At 40.0% G+C, this 22,474-nt stretch overlaps 1 protein-coding gene across 8 annotated transcripts in view; it reads left to right on the top strand.

Annotated features, from left to right (window-relative positions):
* RTTN (rotatin) overlaps nt 1–22,474 on the top strand; it is a 163,832-nt gene that overhangs the window by 45,289 nt on the left and 96,069 nt on the right. For 6 of the 8 annotated variants that reach the window (XM_045041165.1, XM_045041164.1, XM_011288133.4 and 3 more), the window contains 12 exons: nt 426–551; nt 1,110–1,226; nt 2,033–2,172; nt 5,084–5,255; nt 6,878–6,977; nt 9,492–9,580; nt 10,175–10,292; nt 15,128–15,224; nt 16,254–16,322; nt 18,951–19,139; nt 20,275–20,514; nt 21,710–21,854. In XM_045041165.1, coding sequence (XP_044897100.1) covers nt 426–551; nt 1,110–1,226; nt 2,033–2,172; nt 5,084–5,255; nt 6,878–6,977; nt 9,492–9,580; nt 10,175–10,292; nt 15,128–15,224; nt 16,254–16,322; nt 18,951–19,139; nt 20,275–20,514; nt 21,710–21,854 — 1,602 coding nt within the window. Of the gene's footprint in view, nt 1–425; nt 552–1,109; nt 1,227–1,377; nt 1,509–2,032; nt 2,173–2,405; nt 2,529–5,083; nt 5,256–6,877; nt 6,978–9,491; nt 9,581–10,174; nt 10,293–15,127; nt 15,225–16,253; nt 16,323–18,950; nt 19,140–20,274; nt 20,515–21,709; nt 21,855–22,474 lie in introns of those variants that run through there. The other 2 variants (XM_045041169.1, XM_019815424.3) reach the window with 2 other exon arrangements.

Genomic DNA, 22,474 nt, shown 5'->3' with positions numbered 1-22,474 from the left:
GATTGAGAAAAGAATTTGTGATAATGAGTCTGAGAGACAGTACGCAGTCAGTACTTGTATTCAGTGATGTATTATCAATATATTGATGATAAATATCCTGCATATATGTTGTCCTCCCTTTCCCCCAAAACTTCAAGTCTGTTTTCATTTGAATTTTGTTTTTCTTCCTCAAACCTCAGTAAGCAAAATATAAACACCCTGGGATAAGTTTGTTATGTTATTTTTTTGTTTATCATTATGAAAACTGCTTGTTGGCAGAGAGTAACATAACACGCGTATCATGTAGACTCAAAAGCTCAGGCAAGAGAACTTTTTTTCATCCTCTATTAGGTAAAAGTTTCAATGAAGTGAAAAAGTGTCAACAGAAGAAAGAGGAATCCTTTGGAGAATTAGTGTCACTGAATTTTTTTAAAACTATTTTACAGGAATGTTTAGGTGTCCATAATGTCACTAAACCTGTGTCTTCACTTTGCAATGGAATTCATTTTCTACTTCACCCGAAAGTTCTGTATGAAATCTCTGCATTTGGCATTCAGGAATCCAAAAGTGAGGTATGGCCACGTTAAGAGTAAATGCAAAAGACAAATATAATTATACTCGGTTAAATGAAGATAATATTGTAATATAAGTAGATAGTGTGATGAGAAGCTGAGAAGAAACTTGCTTTTGATGTATGGGTTTAGTTGCGGTGTTATTTACATAAAAAGAAATGTTAAGGAAAATGTGAGAATCAAAATATAGGACGTACTTGTTCTCAAAGAATTCAGATGAAGCTGTTTATGTTTTTCATGTAGGCTACGAACTGTACAGTAGTTATGGCAAGCGGGTTGTATTATGAGGGAACATTGTATTGAATGGAAAAATATACCTTAAATGTAAAACAAAAACAACAACAAAAACCACAAAACCACAAGGAAATCCTTATCGTTAGGGAGGAAGACGGGTTGAGACCAGAATGTAAGGTGAAGCTGCGGAATGTGAACATTTGAAGGAAGGGAGGTTAATTGGAGCACCTTCCCAGATTTTACACAGAGTTACGGGCACATACGGTGAGTTAGCGGGAGACCTCACTTCGTCGGGTTCTTTGATCGTGTCGTCTCGTCGGGCAGGTGAACGCCGCTGCCAAGGCCATTCTGATGTATCTGCTGCAGGGACGACTGATGATGACAGCGGTGACCTGGAGCAAGTTTATTGAGTCTCTGTGTCCTGTCATTCCCGTGCTGCAGGTACTTGGAGCGATTCCCCACTTCCCCTCCCGTTTGTCTGGCGTCGAGTGTGACTGACGGAAGCACGTGCACACAGCAGAGCTGTCACGTGGCGAGGGAGATTGGGGGTGGGGCGAGCAGGGCGCGGTGGTAGCTCCTTTGCCCGCGTGCACTTCACGTACCCGGCCGGGGCGGGGGGGGCGGTGAGAAGCGAGGAGCAGGCGTGTGGCACCGACCGAAGCCCGGAACGCGGCCTTCCGTGGAGGCTTTCGGGCAAGGCTCGCGGGGCTTTTGAAGCATATGGTATGTAACGACACTTGCCCGGTGAATTCCATCCCTGTACGTACGGGACTTCGATTAACAGGTTCTGGGGAAGAGGCTTTTCCGGCACTCGTGCTGGGTGATGGAGGGGATGGAGCGAGGGGATTGGGGTCCCCCCCACCCCGGGGGTTCCCCCCCCCCCACGCCACCCCGCTGTCTGTGGGTGAGAAAGTGGATGGGCAGCGCCATTCTGGGAACGGGCCTTTCGGAGAGGGGGCCCTTCGTGTCTGCCTCCTCCGCGGGAGGTGCCACAGTCAGGGCCTTGGAAAATAGAAGAATTGGCGGGCGTCGGGGGAGTTGGCATATTTTCCTGAAGTTCCGCAGTGTTATTTTTAAGCGCAGCTTTACGTAAGCCTCTCACCTCATTCTGCCAAGTGACCCTTCGGCCGAACTGCAAGAAGTCCGGGGGCTGCTCGACGGGCCTACGCAGCTCTTCTTTCCAAGTTAAAAAGTCGAGCGGCCTGTGTCCAGCAAACGGTCACTTCCCTTTCTCCGAAATCCGTTAGGGCTACGCGGACACCGAAGAGCCTCTGGGAAAATGCGTCCTCCTCCTGAGCAGAGCGAGCCCCGAGGCGGACGAGGGGGCTCTTCCGGGCACCGCGCACCTGAGGGCCCTGCTGCGGCTCCTGCTCGTGAAGAAGCCGCCGTGAGTACAGCCCTGCGCTCCCGGACTGCGCCTGCGCCGAGAGCGGGGACGGCGGGGGGGGGGGGGGGGGGCGCCTCGGTGTTGCGTCCTTCTGACGCAGGGTAGAACCAACGAAGGTAAAGGGAAGGGAAGCTGCGTTCCCCGAGCGTCCGCAGAGGCAGCCAGCCTCACTGTGGGACCGGTCCGGGTTCCGGCGCCGCCAAGTGCCGTTGCTGGGGCTGTGGGCTGACGGTGAGCCGCGGGGACGCGCGCGCGGTGTCTCCTCAGGAACCGGCACCCTCCTTTGCTCCGCGGTCGGGCGTTGTGAAAAGCAGGCCTTGGTCAAAGGGTAGCGGGCCGGTTGACCGAACACCAGAGTAAGCAGGCGTTTGTCCTGGTCTTTGGGAAGCTGGAAAAGTGTTCTTTTCTCCACCAGCAGAGTTAAGTGCCGTTGAAACCAAACGAGAAGAAGAAAAATGCACTGTCGTCTCACCCTCTCTGTCAGTGCCCCGTGGATCTTTCTGTTGCTGTTTAGGTAGCGGGGGTTAGGTTTTCCCTCACTGAGAAGAGGTCAAGGCTTACGGAGTCGGTTGAAAGGCTGGGAGGGCCAGATGTCCTTTTGACGGTGGATGATTTTGCTTCACTCAAACCTCACGCCCCGATAACACAGGAGCTTATTTGTAAGCAGATGATCAGACTGAAAACGCCGGAAGTAGGCGGCTATCGTCTAACACGCGCAGACAGCGCAGGGAGGGAAATCAAGAGAAGAGACAGTAGCACCTCACAGCCTAGACATGAAGTTCGGTAGAGTTAAGTGATGCAGGCAGAGGGCGAGTTGAGCTGTGCTCCGCAGGACCGGCCTCCACAGGGCTGGGGGCGCCTTATTAAGGTGCTACTGTAGTACGCCACACCCCCGGATTTGGTGGTTTCACACGACAGAAGTTTGTTTCCCGTGCACCTTCGGAGGCCCGTAGTCCCCGGGTAAACAAAGACTGACTTAATCAGGCAGGACATTCCGAGCACTTAGAAGTCCCCTCCCCGGAGCCCACCGCCAGCCCAGACCGCTCTCCCAGTAAGGTAATTCTCTGTCACTCGGAACTCAAAACAGTTTGAATTACATACTTGTTCTCATCTGGTCAATTCTACCCTGTCCCACCAGCCCCTAAACTCCACGTAGGCCGGAACCCTGTCCACCGGCTGGTCTTTATGTCCTTGGAACTTCATAGAGTACTTTGGACATAAATGCGCTCAAAACCTATTTGTTGAAGGAAATAAATGGAATAACTGGACTCTGGCGCCACATGCTAAACCTAAAAAGACGCTAAATTTACGTACTAGAGGAGATGCATACATATATGCTTTCCACATTCCACTCCAGCCTTCTCACTGGGAGTTGTGCCTGTCCCTAAACGGACAGCCCCAGAGTTTAATACAGATGGCACTGGCCTGGGGCGAAGGCAGCAAAGGAAGAGCTTCGTGTAGGTATCTAGCTGTTCTAACAGCACATGGTATAGGGCGAAGGTTTGCCGACTTCCCACGCCATCTTGGAGTAAATATTAGTACTCTGAAGATGGTATCTATTAATAATCTTACTGTAAGTTTCTGCTTTCTGTTAAATTTGGCAAGTACTTATTGATGTCAACTGTGTGCCTAAGAACTGTGGCAGGTCGTGGGAACGTGACCGCGCACAGCGTGAGCACGGCACTGCCCGTACAGAATTGGATGTGCAATTGGGGGGAGAGCATTTACCAGTTACACTTTATTATTAGTTGTAATGATGCAAGATGAATGTTACGATATAGGAACTTCAGGGTGATGGGACCACACACAGCAAGGTGACCCAGCCTTGGCCGCAGTAGGGAGGTCTCCCCGAATACGCAGGTCTTAACTCTTGTTTTATAAGCTATACTTAAAACCTGGAACTTGGAACTTGGATTACTCGCTTACAACTTGCCCAGTTTTTATATAGTTCAGGAACCTGTCAGAGTAGGGATAGATACCCGGTTGTCTCACTCTCTCTCAACTCAGTGTCCTTTGTCTACTTGATGGTGTTTTGTTTTTCCATTTTGTTGTCTAATGGCATGCGATATCTAGTCTTTTCTTGAAATCTCCCACCTGGCCACTGAAATGACCTTAATTCTAATCCATTCCAGATAAAACAGAATTTTGATGGGAATCACAAATATTTACATTTTCTTATTTTTTTTTTTAAGTTTATTTATTTTGACAGAGAGGGAAGGGGCAGAGAGAGGGGGAGAGGGTGAGAGAGAATCTCAAGTGGGCTCCACGCTCCTAGCACAGAGCTTCACATGGGGCTCAGTCTCACAACCCGAACCATGAGATCGTGACCTGAGCTGAGGTCAAGAATTGATCGCTTAACCGACTGAGCCACCCAGGCACCCCTGCGTTTCCTTATTTGAGAAGAATCTGTTTAACCCGTAATATAAGAACGTTTTTGTATATTGTTAAGACATCACATTTTAGTTATTAATGTGATTACTTTCCTGGAGGTTTGACCTAATGTTTGTACTCTGTTCATGAGTCTGTGATAATTTTTGATTTTGAGCTAGATCACTGGACTTGGAATCAGGAGTTAGGGTTGTAATTTGCAGGTTAATGTACTGCAGTTGACTATGGTGTTGATAATGGACTGTGAAGTTGACAGTCTCAGTGAGTCTGTCTCTTCATTTGTAACTGTAACTTTATTGATTCCTTACTTCTGATGTTTATTTATAAATATAAAATTGAAAAAATAATTGTGGTTGTACACCAAAAGTTTTAATAGAAAAGTAAAGTACCATTGTTAGTAATGTCAGTATAAGCATGGCTAATTATTGTGTTGATATACAATAATGCTTTGTGATTGTAGGCTTTTAAAATTTATAGGCATTGTATAATACAAAACATTGATTGGAGCACTTTGTTTCTTTAGGGTCCGTTCACTAGCATTAAAGCTTTTAGCGTGCCATCTTACAAGGGAAGACGGGGCTCATGTAAAGCGCCCTTCAATAGATGCCAGACTTCTCTCCAGAGTTACTAATTTATTTATCGTGAAGAAACCTATTGAACTCAAATTGGATGACAGAAAAGAACTGATTATTAAGGTGAATATAACTTTTGAGTTTCTTATTTTGTGCTTAGTTGCTATATTTGTATATCACATATTTTATGTTACGTTCTTCAGTTGGTTTATGCATCTGAGAACAGGTGCTAGCTTCCTTCAAGTGTGGTTATTCATGGTAGTTTGAAGTTGTCTTCTGCTTTATCTGGCTTCTGGATACATTTATTTATTGAATAAATATTTCTTGGATTTCTTCAGTGCCTACTACATGCCTGGCTTTATATCCTTTTCATTTAATATATATGCTGGAAATGCAAATTAATTAGAATAATAATTTAAATATAAGGTTAACGCAGTGAAAAGAAATTCTTTGGTGACTCTTAAAAACAAATGCTACTGGCGTAAAAAACTATCGGAAATTCTTCTTGTTCTTATGTTCAAAAATAGCCTCTAAGCCGAAAGGAGACCATTCCCATGACAAAAGTTATCAGCCTCTTCATTGCAAGAGGAAAAAAGTAATACAGGTGGCAAAGGGACTTCTTAAATGTCATAGTAGTTCTGGGATTTTGTTGTTGACCTCTTTTCTAAATCTTTGGCTCTTTCTATACCTCCAGAGGTGTAGCGCCCAACTCCCCATCATTAGCCAAGACTGTACCCACGCCGTCCGGGACCAGTGCAGGAGTAGATGAAGGAAGCTGTTCGTTATCATCATTGATTCATTCCTGTGCTTGATAGCTTCTCTCGTGGCTTCAAGTATACAGTCTATCAGTTTTTATTTAAGTATAGGCTAGCCCCCCAGAGCCTGTGGTAGTATTGTACAGCCCCAGGCAATACAGTGGAGTTTTTAAATGGGGAAGCACATACAGTGTTCTTCTAACCTAAGCATCTGGGGCCAGGTGACAGCCCTCGCAGGAGGATCGTCGCCTCGACCTGCCTTGACCCCACACCAGGTCCTGCCGGGGACGCCCTGAGCACTAACCACTGGTAGTTGCTCCTGTGCCATGTGTGTGATACGGAGGGTGGTGGGGAGTAGGGGTTCTAGCACTGTCTTTGTGAGTCCCTGGTAGGGCGAGGAGATAGCAGTGGGTGGTGAATGGAGTGTCGTCTTTGTCCTTTCCCCTCCCCACTCACTGTTGGGTTTGCCACCTCAGACCCTGTCCTGGTACAGAGTGACTAGTGTTGGGAGTGGCTGTGTTGGGATGCTGGGCAGCAAGCTCTAGAGGGCCATGTGCTTAGGGTGTGTAGGAGGCAGGAAAGGTAGGGGGCCAAGGTCTTCTAGCCGGTGGCTTTTGGGAGCCACACAGAAGTCCCCAGTCACATGTCTGGGATCACTCTTCTCAGGTTGCTACCTATGGAAATGTCACGTAGCTTGCATGTTTTCTGTGAAGTTCTTAAGGTGGCTAATGGGTTGTGAATGACTTCCTGGCAAAAACCTACCTTAGGAAGAGAGGCTTAGTTGACATGACGGCTCTTTGTTTTAGAACTTAAGTTTTCCCTGACATAGCGCATCATTGCTGCAGATTTACATCATGTGAATATATCACTTAAGTAAAGTTGATTTTGAAGCTTTTGTTCTTATGGTATAAATTATAACATTTTATTGGACAATTTGAAGTAGATGAAAACAAATTCTTCCTTTTTTTTTTCTTTTTTTTTGGTTTTCAGTTGGAGACTGTTGAAAAGGTATATGAAATCTTTACCTCAGATGATATCGATCTTGTCTTGAGAAAGTCAGCTGCAGAACAGTTAGCTGTGATTATGCAAGGTAATGTCTTTTAAGGAAAATGATTGCTATACTGCTGATAGTTGACTTGAAATAGCTAAGTGCAGTGGTATCAGGGGTTGCAAACTGCAGTTTTGGGGGCCAGATGCAGGCTACGGTCTTTTTTTTTTTTTTTTTTTTTCTCATAGCCCTTAAGAATGGTTTTTACTTTTTTTTGTTTTCACTGATTTAATTTTTTTTGAGAGAGTGAGAACGTGTGTGCATGAGCAGGGGGGGGGCAGAGAGGGAGACAGAGAATCCCAAGCAGGCTCTGTGCTGTTAGCACAGAGACTATTGTGGGGCTTGAACCTGTAAACCGTGAGGTCATGACCTGAGCCAAAATGAAGAGTTGGATGCTCAATTGACTGAGCTACCCAGGCACCCTGGTTTTTACATTTTTAAATAGTTATTAGAAAAAAGAAACAAAAAGAATATGTGACAAAGACAATATGTGACCAGCAACATCTACCATATTTTCTAGTTCTTTCAGAGACAGTTTGCTGATCCCTGGTCTACAGTACCATTATTTAACCTGTAGAATGTCATATGATAGAATTGTTTTCCTTCTAAGATATTGATATAATTCTAATAGTGAATCAAATGTTCCTTTCTCAATTTACCTAGTACACGATGTTTTCAGTTTGTTCTGCCTTGGGTAGAGAAATCAATCAAACGGTACTTTGTGGGTGGATAAAATAAAAATAGTGCACTGTAGCTATGTGTTTTCTTTAAAGGTTTATTTTAAAAAACAGCTAGTAAAACATACTGTTAACTTTATTTGTAGTGTTATTCCATAGGCCTCCATTCTTCTGGTTTTTTATTTTTTCCTGTATGTGATGTATATAATTATCTTTAATATTTGAGACAAATGATAATTTTTGAGAGAAATGATAAGTTTGCACTTACATAAAAAGATTGTTTCTGACTCGCAACATGGGATGTGCTTAATTAATGTTCCTGCCATGACATTAGTGGAAACTGGGATGAGAGAGTAAGTTGAAAAAGCATATCCAGCAGATTTGTGGCTTTAATAACAATGATATAGACTACAGAAAATAAGGCTGTAGAGAATGTGGACAGCCTTAACTAAGAAGATCAAAAATCTCTTGTAGAGAGTGTTCTTTCAGTACTGTTAACATTCCAAAAATAAAACTTATAATTTTGATGTACACTGTATTGGTGAGTAGTGGGAACTTTTTTTTTTTAAGTGGCAGCTAAAGGTAGTTATAGTCACAGCTACTAGTTCAGTATCAATATGGGTACAGTATTTATGTTTTTCTCATTGCATATATGTATATTCTCAGTGAGAGTATAGGAGAACATGATTTGTCTTGAGAGATGTTAAATACTTATAACTAATGTATAAGCAAGTAGAGCTTTTGTTGCTAGTGATAATTCTTTGCGTGTGTGTGTGTGTGTGTGTGTGTGTGTGTGTGTGTGTGTGTGTTTGCACAGGTGTTACTCTGTTTAGGCTGCTCTAATAGAATACCACAGACTGGGTAGCTTATGAACAACAGAAATTTGTTTCTGACAGTTCTGGGGGCTGAAAGTGCAAGATCAAGGTGCCAGCAGATTCATTGTCTGGTGAGAGCCACCTTCTTGGTCCATAGGTAGCCGTCTTTTCCCTATGTCCTCATAGGGAGCAGAGGCAAGGAAGCTCCCTGAGGCCTCTTTAACAAGGGCACTCATGCCATTCTTCAGTGCTCCACCATTCATGACCTAATTGCCTCCCAAAGGCTCCAATTTCTAATATCTCACTAGAGATTAGATTTCAACGTAAGAATTTGGGGGGAACATAAACAGTACATAGCAGTGAACGTACACGCACACACACACACACACACACACAGACGTAGTATGTATGTTATTAAAAAAGAGTTAATGTTTTTCAGAAATACATATAGTATGTAACAATCCCTTACCCTTTATATTTGCTATTGGCAGTTTGAGATTAGAAGTCTGAGTTTGTATTTATTTACTTTTATTTTTTTAAGTCATCTCAGCACCCAGTGTGGGGCTCAAACTCAGGACTCCCAAGATCAAGAGTTGCCTGACTGAGTCCACCAGGCGCCCCTGAAATCTGAGTGTTTATTAATAGAAAATGACCATGTTGCAAGCTATTAACATCACTTGTGGATAATTCTAAACATTTTGAGGTGATGGATTTGGAAAACAGAAGAATTATCAATGAAACAATATGAAGAAAATAATTTGTCATGTACAAATAAAAGGATTCATTTATATACTGAAAATTCTAGTAGTTTTTAGGGTCTGAACTTATTTTTGTAATAGTTTTTGATTTCTACATTGTAGAAGTAAGTAGGATGTACTTGTTCCTTAAAAGTTTTCAAATAGTTCAGGTGTATATAGAGTAGAAGTTTAAAGTTTCATTCTCTAAAATTCAACACCATGTGTAACTATTTTTAATAGTTTGAGTTTTGGATATCTGTTCTGTATTTTTAAAACTTGAGAAAATAATTTTTAACTCTTAGTAACTTCTTTTTTTGGGGTTTACAGATATTAAAATGCATGCTGTGGTGAAAAAGTTATGCTTAATTGACAAGATAATTGAATATTTAAATGAATGTGTATGTCAGGATGGTGAGGTAAGACTGATATGTATGTATACATATTTTTAAAGATTGGTACTTTTATTTATCAGATCTGAAGCTAAATTCATCTGAATTTGGATAAGTACTTGAAAATTAAATCCTGATTAGTACTAAGTACCTTGTTTAGGTTTTTATTTCTAAGAGTGGGATCTCTATAAAGGAAAACTAATCTTAACTTTTTTAAAGATATGTAAGCAGAAGTATATACAAAGCTTATTTTCAGTGGAAAATAATTATTAAAAAATTTTTTTATAGTTTATTATTTTGAGAGAGCGAGCATGAGTGGGGGAAGGGCACAGAGAGAGGTGGAGAGAGAGAGGATCCCAAGCAGGCTCCGTTTTGTCAGCATGGAGCCCGATGTGGGGCTCGAACTCACGAACGAGGAGATCATGACCTGAGCTGAAGTCAGACACTTAAGTGACTGAACCACGCAGGCACCCCGGAAAATAATTCTTAATATTTATTTGCATTTATGTTTGACACAATTTTGATGAAAAAGCATAAAATTTAGAGTAAGATTATAGTTTATTTTACCTCACCTTAGAATTGTTGATAGTAAAATAACTGTGTTTTTTCCCTCCTGGCCAGGTTGTAGAGTGCTTGATCCAGCCGTGCCTCACGCTTTTGAGGAAGGTTCTTTGTGCTGACCCGGTCATGCGTGTGGCCCTTTCACAACAGTCTTCTCTCTTAACCCTGTTATTCAGAGGTGAGTAAAATAAGTTCTGCTAATAATGAGATCAGTCTTAAGCTTTAAGTGTTATTCTTTAAATGTAGGTAACATTTAGTTTCCATCTTGCTAACAGAATAACAACGTTTTTTAGTGAATAAGCTGCTAAAAATACTCCTCACAATGGAAAATGTTTCTTTTGTGGAAATTTCCTTGTACTCTTGTCACTGATTAGGTCTCAGAACTGAGAAAGGCTGAAGCCTCTGGTTGTTCTTTGCACATTGATGTGGCTTTCATTTGGTGCTCACTTACTTGTTATCTATAGAGAGAGCTCTAGCTGCCGTCATTCCTGCCCTGTTCCAGTTCCTGTTCCCACAGTGTTAGTTTGCTTGTGCCTTTCCATCCTGACCTCCAGCGTGGCATCTGATGATGTCAATAAACTGACATTAAGAGTATACACCCAGGCCATGTGGAGTGGCAACCAGACCATCCTGAATGACTCTGAGCATGAATTTATTATATTTTATAAAGTATGATTTTTTTTAAACCCATTTTAATGTGTTTAGGTTGAAAAATTCCATGTAGTTTTGTTCTCTTTTTCTTCCTCCTGACCATTCTCAATAGAAAGCTTGGTAACATTTTGTGCTATTTTCTTTCTTAGTTCAGGCTACTGCTTTTAAATAATTCTAAAAGAGGCATCTTGATCAAATGTCTCAATATGCTTAACCTTGTTAATTATTGTAATATTTATGTTCAAAGTATTATTCGAATATAGATAAGATTGTAGTCATTTTATTTTAGCATTTTCTTTTCTTCTAATGGCTTCTGCTTTCCAAGTGAAGGGAACACAGTTTATTTAATAATAGCATTGATCAAGGTCCAAACCAGGTAAAATTCTAAGTAGACTCAGAGTGTCTAGGCTCATACAGTCTTGAATAGTGTATACAATTTCACAAGTTTTACATAGATTGCTCTGAGGAAGAGTAGTAATTGTGGATCTTGAGTTTTCTTTAATCGTGTTATCTTCCTATTAACCTTATTCAGTAAAATTTAGTCCCTAGTTTACCTTTTCTTTTTTTTTCTTTTCAAACTTAATTCTTATTTTTATTTACTTTTTCATTTATAATTGTGATTTAAATTATTCAAGCATTCATGCACACTTACTAGATTCAAATACACTCTTCAAGGCAACATCATCTGTACCCTTTTAGTATTAACAATTATTCTATCTCATTGATGTTGTGAGAACTACTTCAGTGAGTCTCAAAATGAATTACAACATCTCTTATAAATGGGTTTAGTTTCAGGGCAGAATTAGTTTTTTAACCAAGTACTCAACCAGGAAAATTCATTCCTCAGCAAACGTTTATCGAGTATATACTATGTGCGAGATACAATACTAGGCCTTGGGGATATGTTGATGAGTTTGGTAATTGGCCCTCTTGGAGCCTGTGGTGTAGTTGGAGACTTTGACAAATGCACAATACAGTGTAATACCACCTGTCATAGTAGAATTCCTGGTGCCAGAGGGAAGTGTTCCTGAGTTGATTGAGTGGTGGGAAAACATTGGAGTATGCTTCCAGGAAACCTGGATCTAAGTTGGAATTTCAGAAATGAATAGGAGTCCAATTAGAGAGGGCTGCTTTCCAGATAAAGGGAGCCATGGTTAGGTATGAGAGAGAATGGTGTATTTGAAATGGTGGTTGGTCAGGAATGACTGGATTTTGGAGGCACAAAGGGAAAATGAGATGAGGCACAGAGGGCAGTTCATGCAGGGCCTGGTAGGTCACAGTAGACAGCACTGAGAAGCCATTTAAGATTATTAAATGGACACGTATGTGTTTTAGAAAGATTATTCTATCTATAGAATAGATTAGATAGAATAGATAGATATAGATAGAATAGGTTCTATCTATAGAATAGATTATTCTATCTATAGAATATTCTATCTATAGAATAGATGGAAAGGGAATAATAATTAAATAATCTTCCAGACACATTGCTTTTAATTATAAACTGTATGTCTTGACAGAATCCTGTCTTGAATTTCAGAGTTGGAAGTTAATTTAGAACTCCTTTATTACACCATCTTACAGTGAGGAAATTGAGATCTAGAGTGATTTATCGACTTGGCCAAGGTCATAACTAGATAATGGTGGAGGCAAGAGAAGAACCGACACTTCCTTACCTTTGCTGATTTGTTTTTGTTTTAAATACACGCAGCTTATACATCCTTATTGTAAAAGTTCAAATAGTATGGAACAGTACAAACTAAAATGCTAGAAGTTTCTAAAATTTTCTTTCAGTTTCCCCAAAGAAGAATATGCTAGGTATTGTTTGGCATATACCATTTGGAATGATCTTTTCTATACACCCATGTTGTATTTTTTTTTAATTTTTTCTTTTTTTTTAACGTTTATTTATGTTTGAGACAGAGAGAGAGACAGAGCATGAATGGGGGAGGGTCAGAGAGAGGGAGACACAGAATCTGAAACAGGCTCCAGGCTCTGAGCTGTCAGCACAGAGCCCGACGTGGGGCTCAAACTCACGGACCGTGAGATCACGACCTGAGGTGAAGTCGGCCGCTTAACCGACTGAGCCACCCAGGCGCCCCCATGTTGTATTTTTATGATATACTTAAGTATTGTGTTGCTTTTTTTTGAGTGAAAGTGTATCTTGAATATCTTTCCATATTATTACATGTGAGACTGCCTTCTTAAAAACAAAACCAAAAAACTGCACAGTGTTTCACAGTTTCAGTTTGCCCTATTAATATTAATATTTCTCTTGAATTTTTAACTATAACAGTAATCATATTTTATGATCATCTTCTGCATACTCTGTAATTGGAACTGCTGGGTCAAAGAGATTTTACAGGATATGGTTCAGTTCCCCTCCAGATCATTCCCACTGGTGGTGTTTAAAAGTGCCTGTTTTCCTCACAACCGTGCTTAACATCGAATATGTCTCATTTAAAAAATCTCTTTAATCTTATTGGCAAAAGTAATATCTCACTATTATTTTTTTGCTATTCTTTTTTTTTTAACTTTTAGGGCAGGTGATTATCTTTTTGTGTATTTATTATGTATCAAATTTCTTATTCTGTAAATTCCCTATTTTTCTGTTGTATTTAATTTCCTTTTAGTGACTGGTAGAGTTTCCCTTCTATAACATATAGAAACTGGGCACCTGGGTGGCTCAGTTGGTCAAGTGTCCGACTTCGGCTCAGGTCACGATCTCACAGTTCGTGAGTTCGAGCCACACATTGGGCTCTGTGCTGACAGCCTGGAGCCTGCTTGGGATTCTGTGTCTCCCTCTCTCTCTGCCCCTCCCCCGCTCACATCACATTTTCTCTCTCTCTCTCTCTCTCTCTCTCTCTCTCAAATAAACATTAAAAATTTAAACGAACAAAAAACAAATGGAAACCTTGTGCCTGATTTTATGTTAAGATTTTCTTCTAAGCTTTCTATCCTTTTGATGTATTTATTATTCTGTCTTCAGCCCTAAATATTTTACGAATGTATATAAAGCTTTTCTGTTATAGCAACTGAGCTTTTCATCATGCTCTATAAGGAGAGACTTCTCCACTTCCAAATTCATAATGCTAAATAGGCTTCTATTTTTTCTGTTAACGTGTTTATAGTGTTTAAAAAATGTAGATCTTTATCTAGAATTGATTTTGATATATGGTGTAAGATAGAGATCTAAATGTATTTTTTTCGTATTGTAGGTAGTTGTATTGCAATAATTTCTTATGTTTTTGGAAATATGATAGCTCATCCTATCCCCACTGTTATGGAGTGTATACTTTATCATAAATTAAATTCTTACATGTATTTCTGTTTCTGTTCATTGCTAGTTTGTTTTAAACATTTATTTATTTTTGAGAGGGAGACAGAGTGTGACTGGGGGAGGAGCAGAGAGAGGGGGAGACACAGAATCCGAAGCAGGCTCCAGGCTCCGAGCCCCATGTGGGGCTCGAACTCACAGACCGTGAGATCATGACCTGAGCTGAAGTCGGGCGCTCCACTGACGGAGCCACCCAGGCGCCCCAGTTAGTTGCTATTTTTAGTCATGTCAATTACATGTTGATATTTTCTTTTTCTTATAGTTAGGAAAAATGTCTTCTTTTGCAACTGATGTTTTGTTGCTACTTTCCTGGATTTGCTAGCTCTGTATTATGTTGTTATTCCTGTATGATTGGTACCACCACCATACCAGTTGATTAGAATTTCATAGTTGCCAAGCACTGAGAAATCTTAACATTGAGAATGTTACAGCAGTGGAAACTGAGGCTTATTAATGCTAAAGGATTTGACCAGGACTCTTCAATTATGTAGTGGTGCTATCCTTATGTCTTGTTAGCTCAGAACAGTTTCCTTTACCATTATCTTGTTGTAATAAATAAGACACACAAATTAAAACAACACCAACACAAAGACAGTGTTTTGAAGTCGAATGTAAGTTCTATGATTATATGTTTGTAGAAAGGGCAGAAATGATCAAATAAGGAGATCTTTGAATGAGCAGGCTTTAGCTGGAGATAAAAGACTTGGCAAACCTTCCTAGAAGCTAGATCAGTTTGCTTCTTTGAGTAACTGAAAGTTACTCACACACAGTATGGAGTGAGTGGATCTGCAAGTGTGGTTCCTGGACCAGCCATGTGTGGGATTCACGGGCTCTAGCCCAAACCTGCAGAAGCAAAAACTGTTTTAACAAGCCCTCCAGATGATCCACATATGTTAGTGTATCTGGGTTAATGTTGCGTTTCTCAGAATGACATCTCTTCCCTTTGAGTTAAGATATTTTAAATTTGAAGTTCATTTTTCTAGAGGTAAAAATATTTCATGAAGTTAATGCATCTTTATTTTTAGTTTCCCTGATATTTCATGAAGATTGTACTGTTGTGACTGAAGTCGGAGCATTATTTTGTCTTCTCTTATTTGATGAAGTATCAAGAATGGATATGTGGTGAGCTATAAGAATTTTAAAAGTTTTTTTACTCTTTTTTAAAAATTTTATTTAAAATGTTTATTTGTTTTTGAGAGAGAGACAGAGCGTGAGCAGAGGGGGGCAGAGAGAGGGAGACACAGAATCCAAGGCAGGCTCCAGGCTCTGAACCGTCAGCACAGAGCCCGACGCGGGGCTCAAACTCATGAACTGTGAGATCATGACCTTAGCCGAAGTCGGACGCTTAACGGACTGAGCCACCTAGTCGCCCTAAAAGTTTTTTACTCAATTTAAAGTTTCTGATGCAGTCATAGCAATGCATAGAAATTTCTGAATATGAAGCTTATGCTTCCCATTTTGGTTTGAGCAAGCAGTATCAAAAAGCCCATTGGCTCAAGCATAAGAGACTCTTAAAAAATGAAAACAAACTGAGGGCTGATGGGGGGTGGGAGGGAGGGGAGGGTGGGTGATGGGTATCGAAGAGGGCATCTTTTGGGATGAGCACTGGGTGTTGTATGGAAACCACTTTGACAGTAAATTTCATATATTTAAAACAACAACAACAACAAAAAAAAGTCCATTGGCTCAAAAAGTCCCCTGAACTCTTATTTTTTAACTACTGAGCATAAAATATAAAAACTACTGCAGTGATTTTTGCCAGTACCTTTTTTAGTGTATACTTTCAATTTCATGTGTTTTTTCTTTAGTATTTTATTAAAAAGCTTTTGGGAAGATGTTAAGATGATAATATATCTGATTAGCACTGACCTTGAGCAGGATCAAGTGGGAGGGGCTCAGATTGACCTGCCAGTGCAGTGCCCACGTTACATGAATCATTTATTGTACGACTTCTGAAGAAAAGCATCATTTACTCTTCAGAGGCAAATCCAGGTGGTAGCAAACATGGACTAACTCTACAAATGATAGAACCAATTGCAACTCTTGATTGGAGTTTCAGTCGAGGAGCAAATTATATTTGTCAGATGAAACCGTGGTTTACTCAGTTGTTTCTTTCCTTTTGTGTGTGTGTGTGTGTGTTTAATGAACTAGGTCTATTAATCCTTCTGATAAACCTTCTTCACCACCAGTCTTCAGTTTGCCTGTTTCAGTTTTTAGAAGGTAAGTGATTTATTTTTTTAATTTTTTTTGAAGGTAAAATGTTACAGAAAGGGAAACCAAAATCTGTAAGTTGTCACGGTTTTCATCTGGTATTTAAATCACATGATTTGTAGCGTTTTAATGTTCCCTTACAGTGGTGCTTTGGAGAGTTCAGTAAACACACGTTCTCATCACCAGCACTCCAAATCTGGATGTGGTTCAGATGTTCAGAGAGGTTGACAGGACTATCCAGTGAACAAATGTGCTCACTCTCCAGTCTAGATTCAGCAGTTGTTAACACACAGGCTTAGTTGCTTTTCTGTCTCCCTCAGTGGGTTTATTTATTTATATGTAATTTTTCCTCTGATGCATTTGAAAATAAGTTTCAGACATAATTTTACTTCCTTTCTAATTATTCCACCATGTACCTCCTTAAATTAAGAGCATTCTTCTACGTAACCACTATATTATACATGATCACATCTAAGAAAATTAAAAAATAATTCTGTGACATGATCCAATTTCTCCAAAATGGTAGTTACCTCTTAGAGGAGGGCAAAGAGAATAATTGACAAGAAAAGGGAACAAAGAGACTTTCTAAAGGGATGGAAATGTTCTGTATTTTATTCTGAGTGGTAGCCATACAAATGAATACAAATGGAAGAATTCATCAAGCTATATATATAGACTGAAAATCTGTGTATTTTAAAGATAAGTAAATATGTCTTAATAAAATTATGATTAATTTAAAAATAACATTCCATAGCTTGGTAGATATTATTACCTATAGTATAATCACTTTCACTGCTGTATGATATTCTACTGTTAATTTGTCACAACTTATTCATTCTCCGGTCAGAAGGCATTTGGATTGATTCTGGGTTTTTGTTCCTGTATCCACTCCTGTAAACATGTATGTCTCCTGGGATAGTACACAAGAGTTCCTTTTAGATATATTCTTAAAAGAGTCAAATTCCTTGTTTGTAGACATCACCCACTCTTTATGGTCTTTAGATTTGGCTAAGTCATCAAACTCAGAGAGCTACAGTAGGTCATGCTTGGAATGAGATTGCATGTGTCGTTGCCGGGACCTGTCTTGGCTTAGAAGACCTGTGTGCTAATAGGAGATTCGGTGTCTAGTTAAGTGTGCTGTAGGCATAATTTCCAGGGCCCCACAAGACATGTCACTTGCAAGAGCCACAGCACTCAGGGGTGCTCAGAGGTCTGGCATCCCATTATGCATTCATAGTGTATTCCCATACTTCCCAGCCCAGGTGTGGGAATCACTTTTACTATAAGCAAAAAAAGCAGCTTAGTAATATTGTTGACATTCCATATCTATTTGGTTATCTTAGCTCAAGATAAAATTCATCCATAGAGAAGAAGAAAGGGTTTTCTCATTCCTTTACTCATAGTAATTTTGTTATTTTAAAACGTGTTGCCCCTCTGGTAGATGTGGTTTTTCAAACTGGTTGTGATGCATTAATTACTTGTGCCTTTTATTCCTCTCTTCCTTCTGTGTTCTTTAGGCTTAATTTGCAGTTTGTTTTCTAACTTACTAAAGAAGTCCCCATTGGTTGATTGCCTTGCCTTTTTTTTGTTCGGTGCAAGTCCTTTCAATTGAGCTCTGTGCCCTTCCGGCAGGCCCTATGAGTCTGTTAGTGTTTTCTTGCACTCTGGCACAGAGAGATGTCCAAGAATCACCTTTCATTTCCCTCTCTCAGACCTGGTGTTAGCCATTTGTCTAAGGAATCTTGGTTACTTTTGTGGAAAATTTCAATTTTTCACAAATATTTTCTTAGATTATTCAGCCTCATTTGTACGTAGAACTCACTCTTAGCTTGTTTTTTGAGAAGTATGAAATGAAAAAGCACAGTAAAGATTCCCCTTAGAAATCTTACCCAATTGTGTTTATCTAATGTTAGTCACAACTCTGTGAATTAGGGGTTTGGTATATGTATTTTAGGAAAACTATTTTTTAACATCTGAACATGCTAGTCCTTGCTGTCCTGTTAAATGCTGTTAAATTAGCTTGGACTGGTTTAAGAGATCTTGCTATTGAGTCTGTTCTTATATCTAAAATATTTCTGGGTCCTCTTGGTGACACATAGTGATTGGGTTGATTGGTGATACAGCTACGTTCTCAAGTGAAAATATTAAGTTGTGATTTTTGTCATTCAGTGACTGCTGTGAACATAAGGCAATTCATTTAGCCTCTTTAAAACTCATTTTGATCATCTGTAAAATGGGTGTCACTGCCATGCCATGTAACTGAACGAATGGTAAATAATATACAGTGTTTGGTATAAAGTAGACACTCATGTTCTGGCTGCAGCATTTTATATGGCTCACTGTAGCCACAGGCCTTGACTTGAGAGGGCATTAGTTATCTCTGCAAACAACTCTCATACAACACAAAATCAGGTAAGTCTTCAGGAGAGACTTTGGAAGGTGTTTTTGGGAATTTAGAGGATGGCAAAAGAATAATTGGAATACTATAGACAGCATGCTAACTGTTCAAACTAGGGGCCGTGAGAGCGAGCTCCGTATTATTGGGAGACATAGAGGGAGCCGGCATTTGTAGCTCACCTGTGTTAGCAGTGTTTAAGAATTTCAAAGTTTGTAACTGTTTGTATACATTTTCTTTAGGTATCATCTACCAGTGCATGTAGTTGGCCACCATGCTGTGAGTCCTTACTCCATAGTTTTGCCATTATCTGCTGATTGTTTGGCCTTGAAGCCAGTCTCAGACATGCTGAGAATAGCTTGGAACTTGTCCTGGTATCATGGGAGTGAAAATCTTTTGAAGCAAATGAATTCTGAACCTAAAATCAAAGAGTAAGCTGTTACATTTAGTTGAAAAAGCATTCATTTTTAATTAAATAAAATTTTTTTAATGTTTGTTTATTTTTGAGAAAGAGAGAGAGAGAGAGAGAGAGCTAGAAATACAGAGTGCGAGCCAGGGAGGGGCAGGGAGAGAAGGAGACACAGAGTCGTAAGCAGGCTCCAGGCTCCGAGCTGTCAGCATAGAGCCTGACGCAGGACTCGAACTCAAGAACCGTGAGATCGTGACCTGAACCGGTCAGACACTTAACTGACTGAGCCACCCCCAGGCATCCCCATATTTAACTAATTACAAGTAACTAGTTAGGTTTTCTTTTTCTTTTAGGGCAAGTGGCTTTTTTACTTACTATCATCTGATTCTGCTTTTTCACTGAAGATTGTAATTTTTACTCTGTTTTAAAGATTACATGTGTTCATTACTTTTTAAAAACCATCACATAAGGAAATTTAAAAAGTACGTGCTCTGTGCTGTTTTAGAGATTATAGAAAGTTTGGTTAATTAATGGATATAAGTCACTAGGAAAAGTCCTCTGGTTTAGAGTAAAAGTTCAGTATGTATATGTATAAATGTTGTTACCATTATTGTGATGAAGATTACTTTGAATATCCTGATACTCTGATCTGTCAGGACTTTCTTATTTGCATGAAAATTATATTTCTGTAAGCAGGAAAATGTCAATAGAAACAGGATGCTAGTGTAAAACTCTAATATTGACATATATATCAGATTTTCTTTTGGCCATGAGTCAGCCTTTAAAATGGAGATAACATAGGGGCGCCTGGGTGTCTCCGTCAGTTAGGTGTCCGACTTTGGCTTGGGTCATGATCTCACGGTCCATGAGTTCCAGCCCCGTGTCGGGCTCTGTTCTGACACCTTGGATCCTGGAGCTTGCTTTGGATTCTGTGTCTCCATCTCTCTCTCTCTCTCTCTCTCTCTCTCTCTGCTCTTTCTCTGCTCGCACTCTGTCTCTGTGTCTCTCAGAAATAAACGTTAAAAAAAAAAAAAACTTAAAAAAAAGTAAAATGAAGATAATATGGAATTTTTTTGGAGAGAGTTTATAATAAACATAAATGTGAGCTTTTATTTAAATAGCCTTATGTTGCTCTTCCTCTGTTTCTGTTTATTTAGGTGTTCAGACACGTTGAAACTATCCACAGAGGATACCCTTGCTCTGAAGGTGACGCACACAGCTAGTGGCCTGAGGGACTGTCTCCATTCCGTGGTCGAGGCTGCAGCCCACAGGGAAGTGAGGGCTGCCATCACGAGAATGAGTTTTTATCTTCTGAATGACAGATTGTCTTTAAAGAGCGGCACCGGCCCCTGTGGGCTGACCTTGAAGTCCTTGGCCTGGCACACTACACTGAACAGGTCAGTACGTACAGCTCAAGGCCGCCAGTTTTGAAGGCCGGGAATGAGTTGTTTTTGGGTTTATCTCCACATCTTTGAAGATAAGAGCACACATTCTTCTCGTTACTGTCATTAGAGATATGTTTTCTCTGTAAGAAAGACTCTGTGATTTTTATTATCTGTAATAAATGTCTAACAGTAGCAAAAGAGAAAAATTTCCTGAATCACTGCCTTTTGGAACTAATAATAAACAACACAGTTTTTATATCCTATCATAGAACATTTTGCCATCTTACAAAAGTAGGCGATTAGGATAGACCTGGATGAACAAAGTGAATGTTCTGTTCACATTGTAAAAGAGCCGAGACATCAGCGATTGATTAATAGGTTTGGGACACCTGCCGTGGGCTGTTTTGTTTTGTTTTGCTTTTGTTTTGTTCTTAAGAAAATTACCTCATTTTTCTTTTTACTCTGAATTTCATGAAGTTGATTGCCATGTGGAGATCCTTTAGTAGTTATTGGGAAGGCTCTAGCTTATAAATTTAACATGTTTAACTGGTAGCAGATGGCTGCATTTGAAACAAGTAAGACTGACAAGCAGCCATTGCCAGCAGTTTTACATTTTAATCTTCTTGTGGATTTAGTCTCAGATGTATAACTTTCTATTAAACATAACATGTGCCATTTGCAAAATGCAAGGTTAAATGAATTTCCGAAATGTGAACTCGAAATGTATCTCTCACAATTCAGAGGTCTAATTCGCCTTTTCCAGTGGGGTGCTGGGATCAGCCAGTACCTCTGTGAGAGAGCTGGCAGCTGAATTTCAGGATTCTTGTAAGTTAGTTGTTAAAACACAGCCATTCTTAAAAACAAAATTGTATAAATTTACAGTTAAATGTATTATAAGAGGAGTGGAGGTGATGTCATCACTTCCTGATTATTTTACAACCTTTTGCTGATACTTGTGGTCATGCAGTTGTTCCTATCTGTTGTATCTGTGCTGTGGAAATGCCGTGTGCTGGTGTGCTGGTGTGCGTCTCTCCACAAGGGTGTGATGTGTTGGTGGCTTGCATTCAGCCACGAAGAAAGATTTCCACTCTGGGAATTGGCGAACACAGCAAATCATCCCATTCCTTACCTGGTTGTTAAGTATTTGTCAGCACACCTCTTACTGTAAAGAGCTGGAAACCATGAAAATTGTCTGTTTGTATTGTAGGTTTCTACAAGTGCTTCCTGCTTGCACTGAAGATGAGAAACTGCTAATAGACATCATACATTTTTTAAATAAGCTATTGAAGGAACAAAGGAAAAACTCATCAGTAGAACTTCTAAACTGGCTTCTAGAATTACTTCTTAGACATGTAAGTGTTTTTAAGGAATTGAATTTTAGGTTTGACAAATGATTTATTTGTAAAAATTAGTAATGCTATGTAACCAAAAAGTGTGATTTTTTTTATAGCCCGTGTTTTTAGTAAAGTATTTCCTTAAAACTTTGGAGTAGAGAAGATTTTCTCCAAGAAGAGACATAATTTCGAACTTATAAAGAAGGAAATCTGTAAATATGACTGCCTAAAAATGACATGGCAGTGAATAAGACAGAAACCCTGTCCTCATGGAACACATTCTAGTAGAGTGGAGTGGACAGAAAACAAAGATATTCTGCAGGGGGCAACAGTGAGTGTGGTGAGGAAACATAAAATAGGATAAGAGGGCAGAGGTAGGCAGGAGTGGAGATGCTCCATTAGATCCGACGGTCAGAGAAGGCTCCCCCTCTGACTAACATTTGGCCAGAGCACTGAGTTAACTGTCACAGTCAGCCATATAGGTATCTCAAGGAAGAGCATTCTGGCAAGAGAGGAAAAGAAATGCAAAGGCACTTAGTTGTCAGGGCCATGTTTGAAAGGCAACCAGAGGTCAATGTGGCTGCAACAGGATGAATGAAGAATGGTGGTAGGAGATGAGATCAGAAGGATATTCAGAC

This window comes from Felis catus, chromosome D3 (genome assembly GCF_018350175.1).
Source record: "Felis catus isolate Fca126 chromosome D3, F.catus_Fca126_mat1.0, whole genome shotgun sequence".
In the NCBI taxonomy this organism is placed as follows: Eukaryota; Metazoa; Chordata; class Mammalia; order Carnivora; family Felidae; genus Felis; species Felis catus.
The sequence above is the reverse complement of the archived record's forward strand: the minus strand, read 5'-3'. Positions and strand labels throughout refer to the sequence as shown.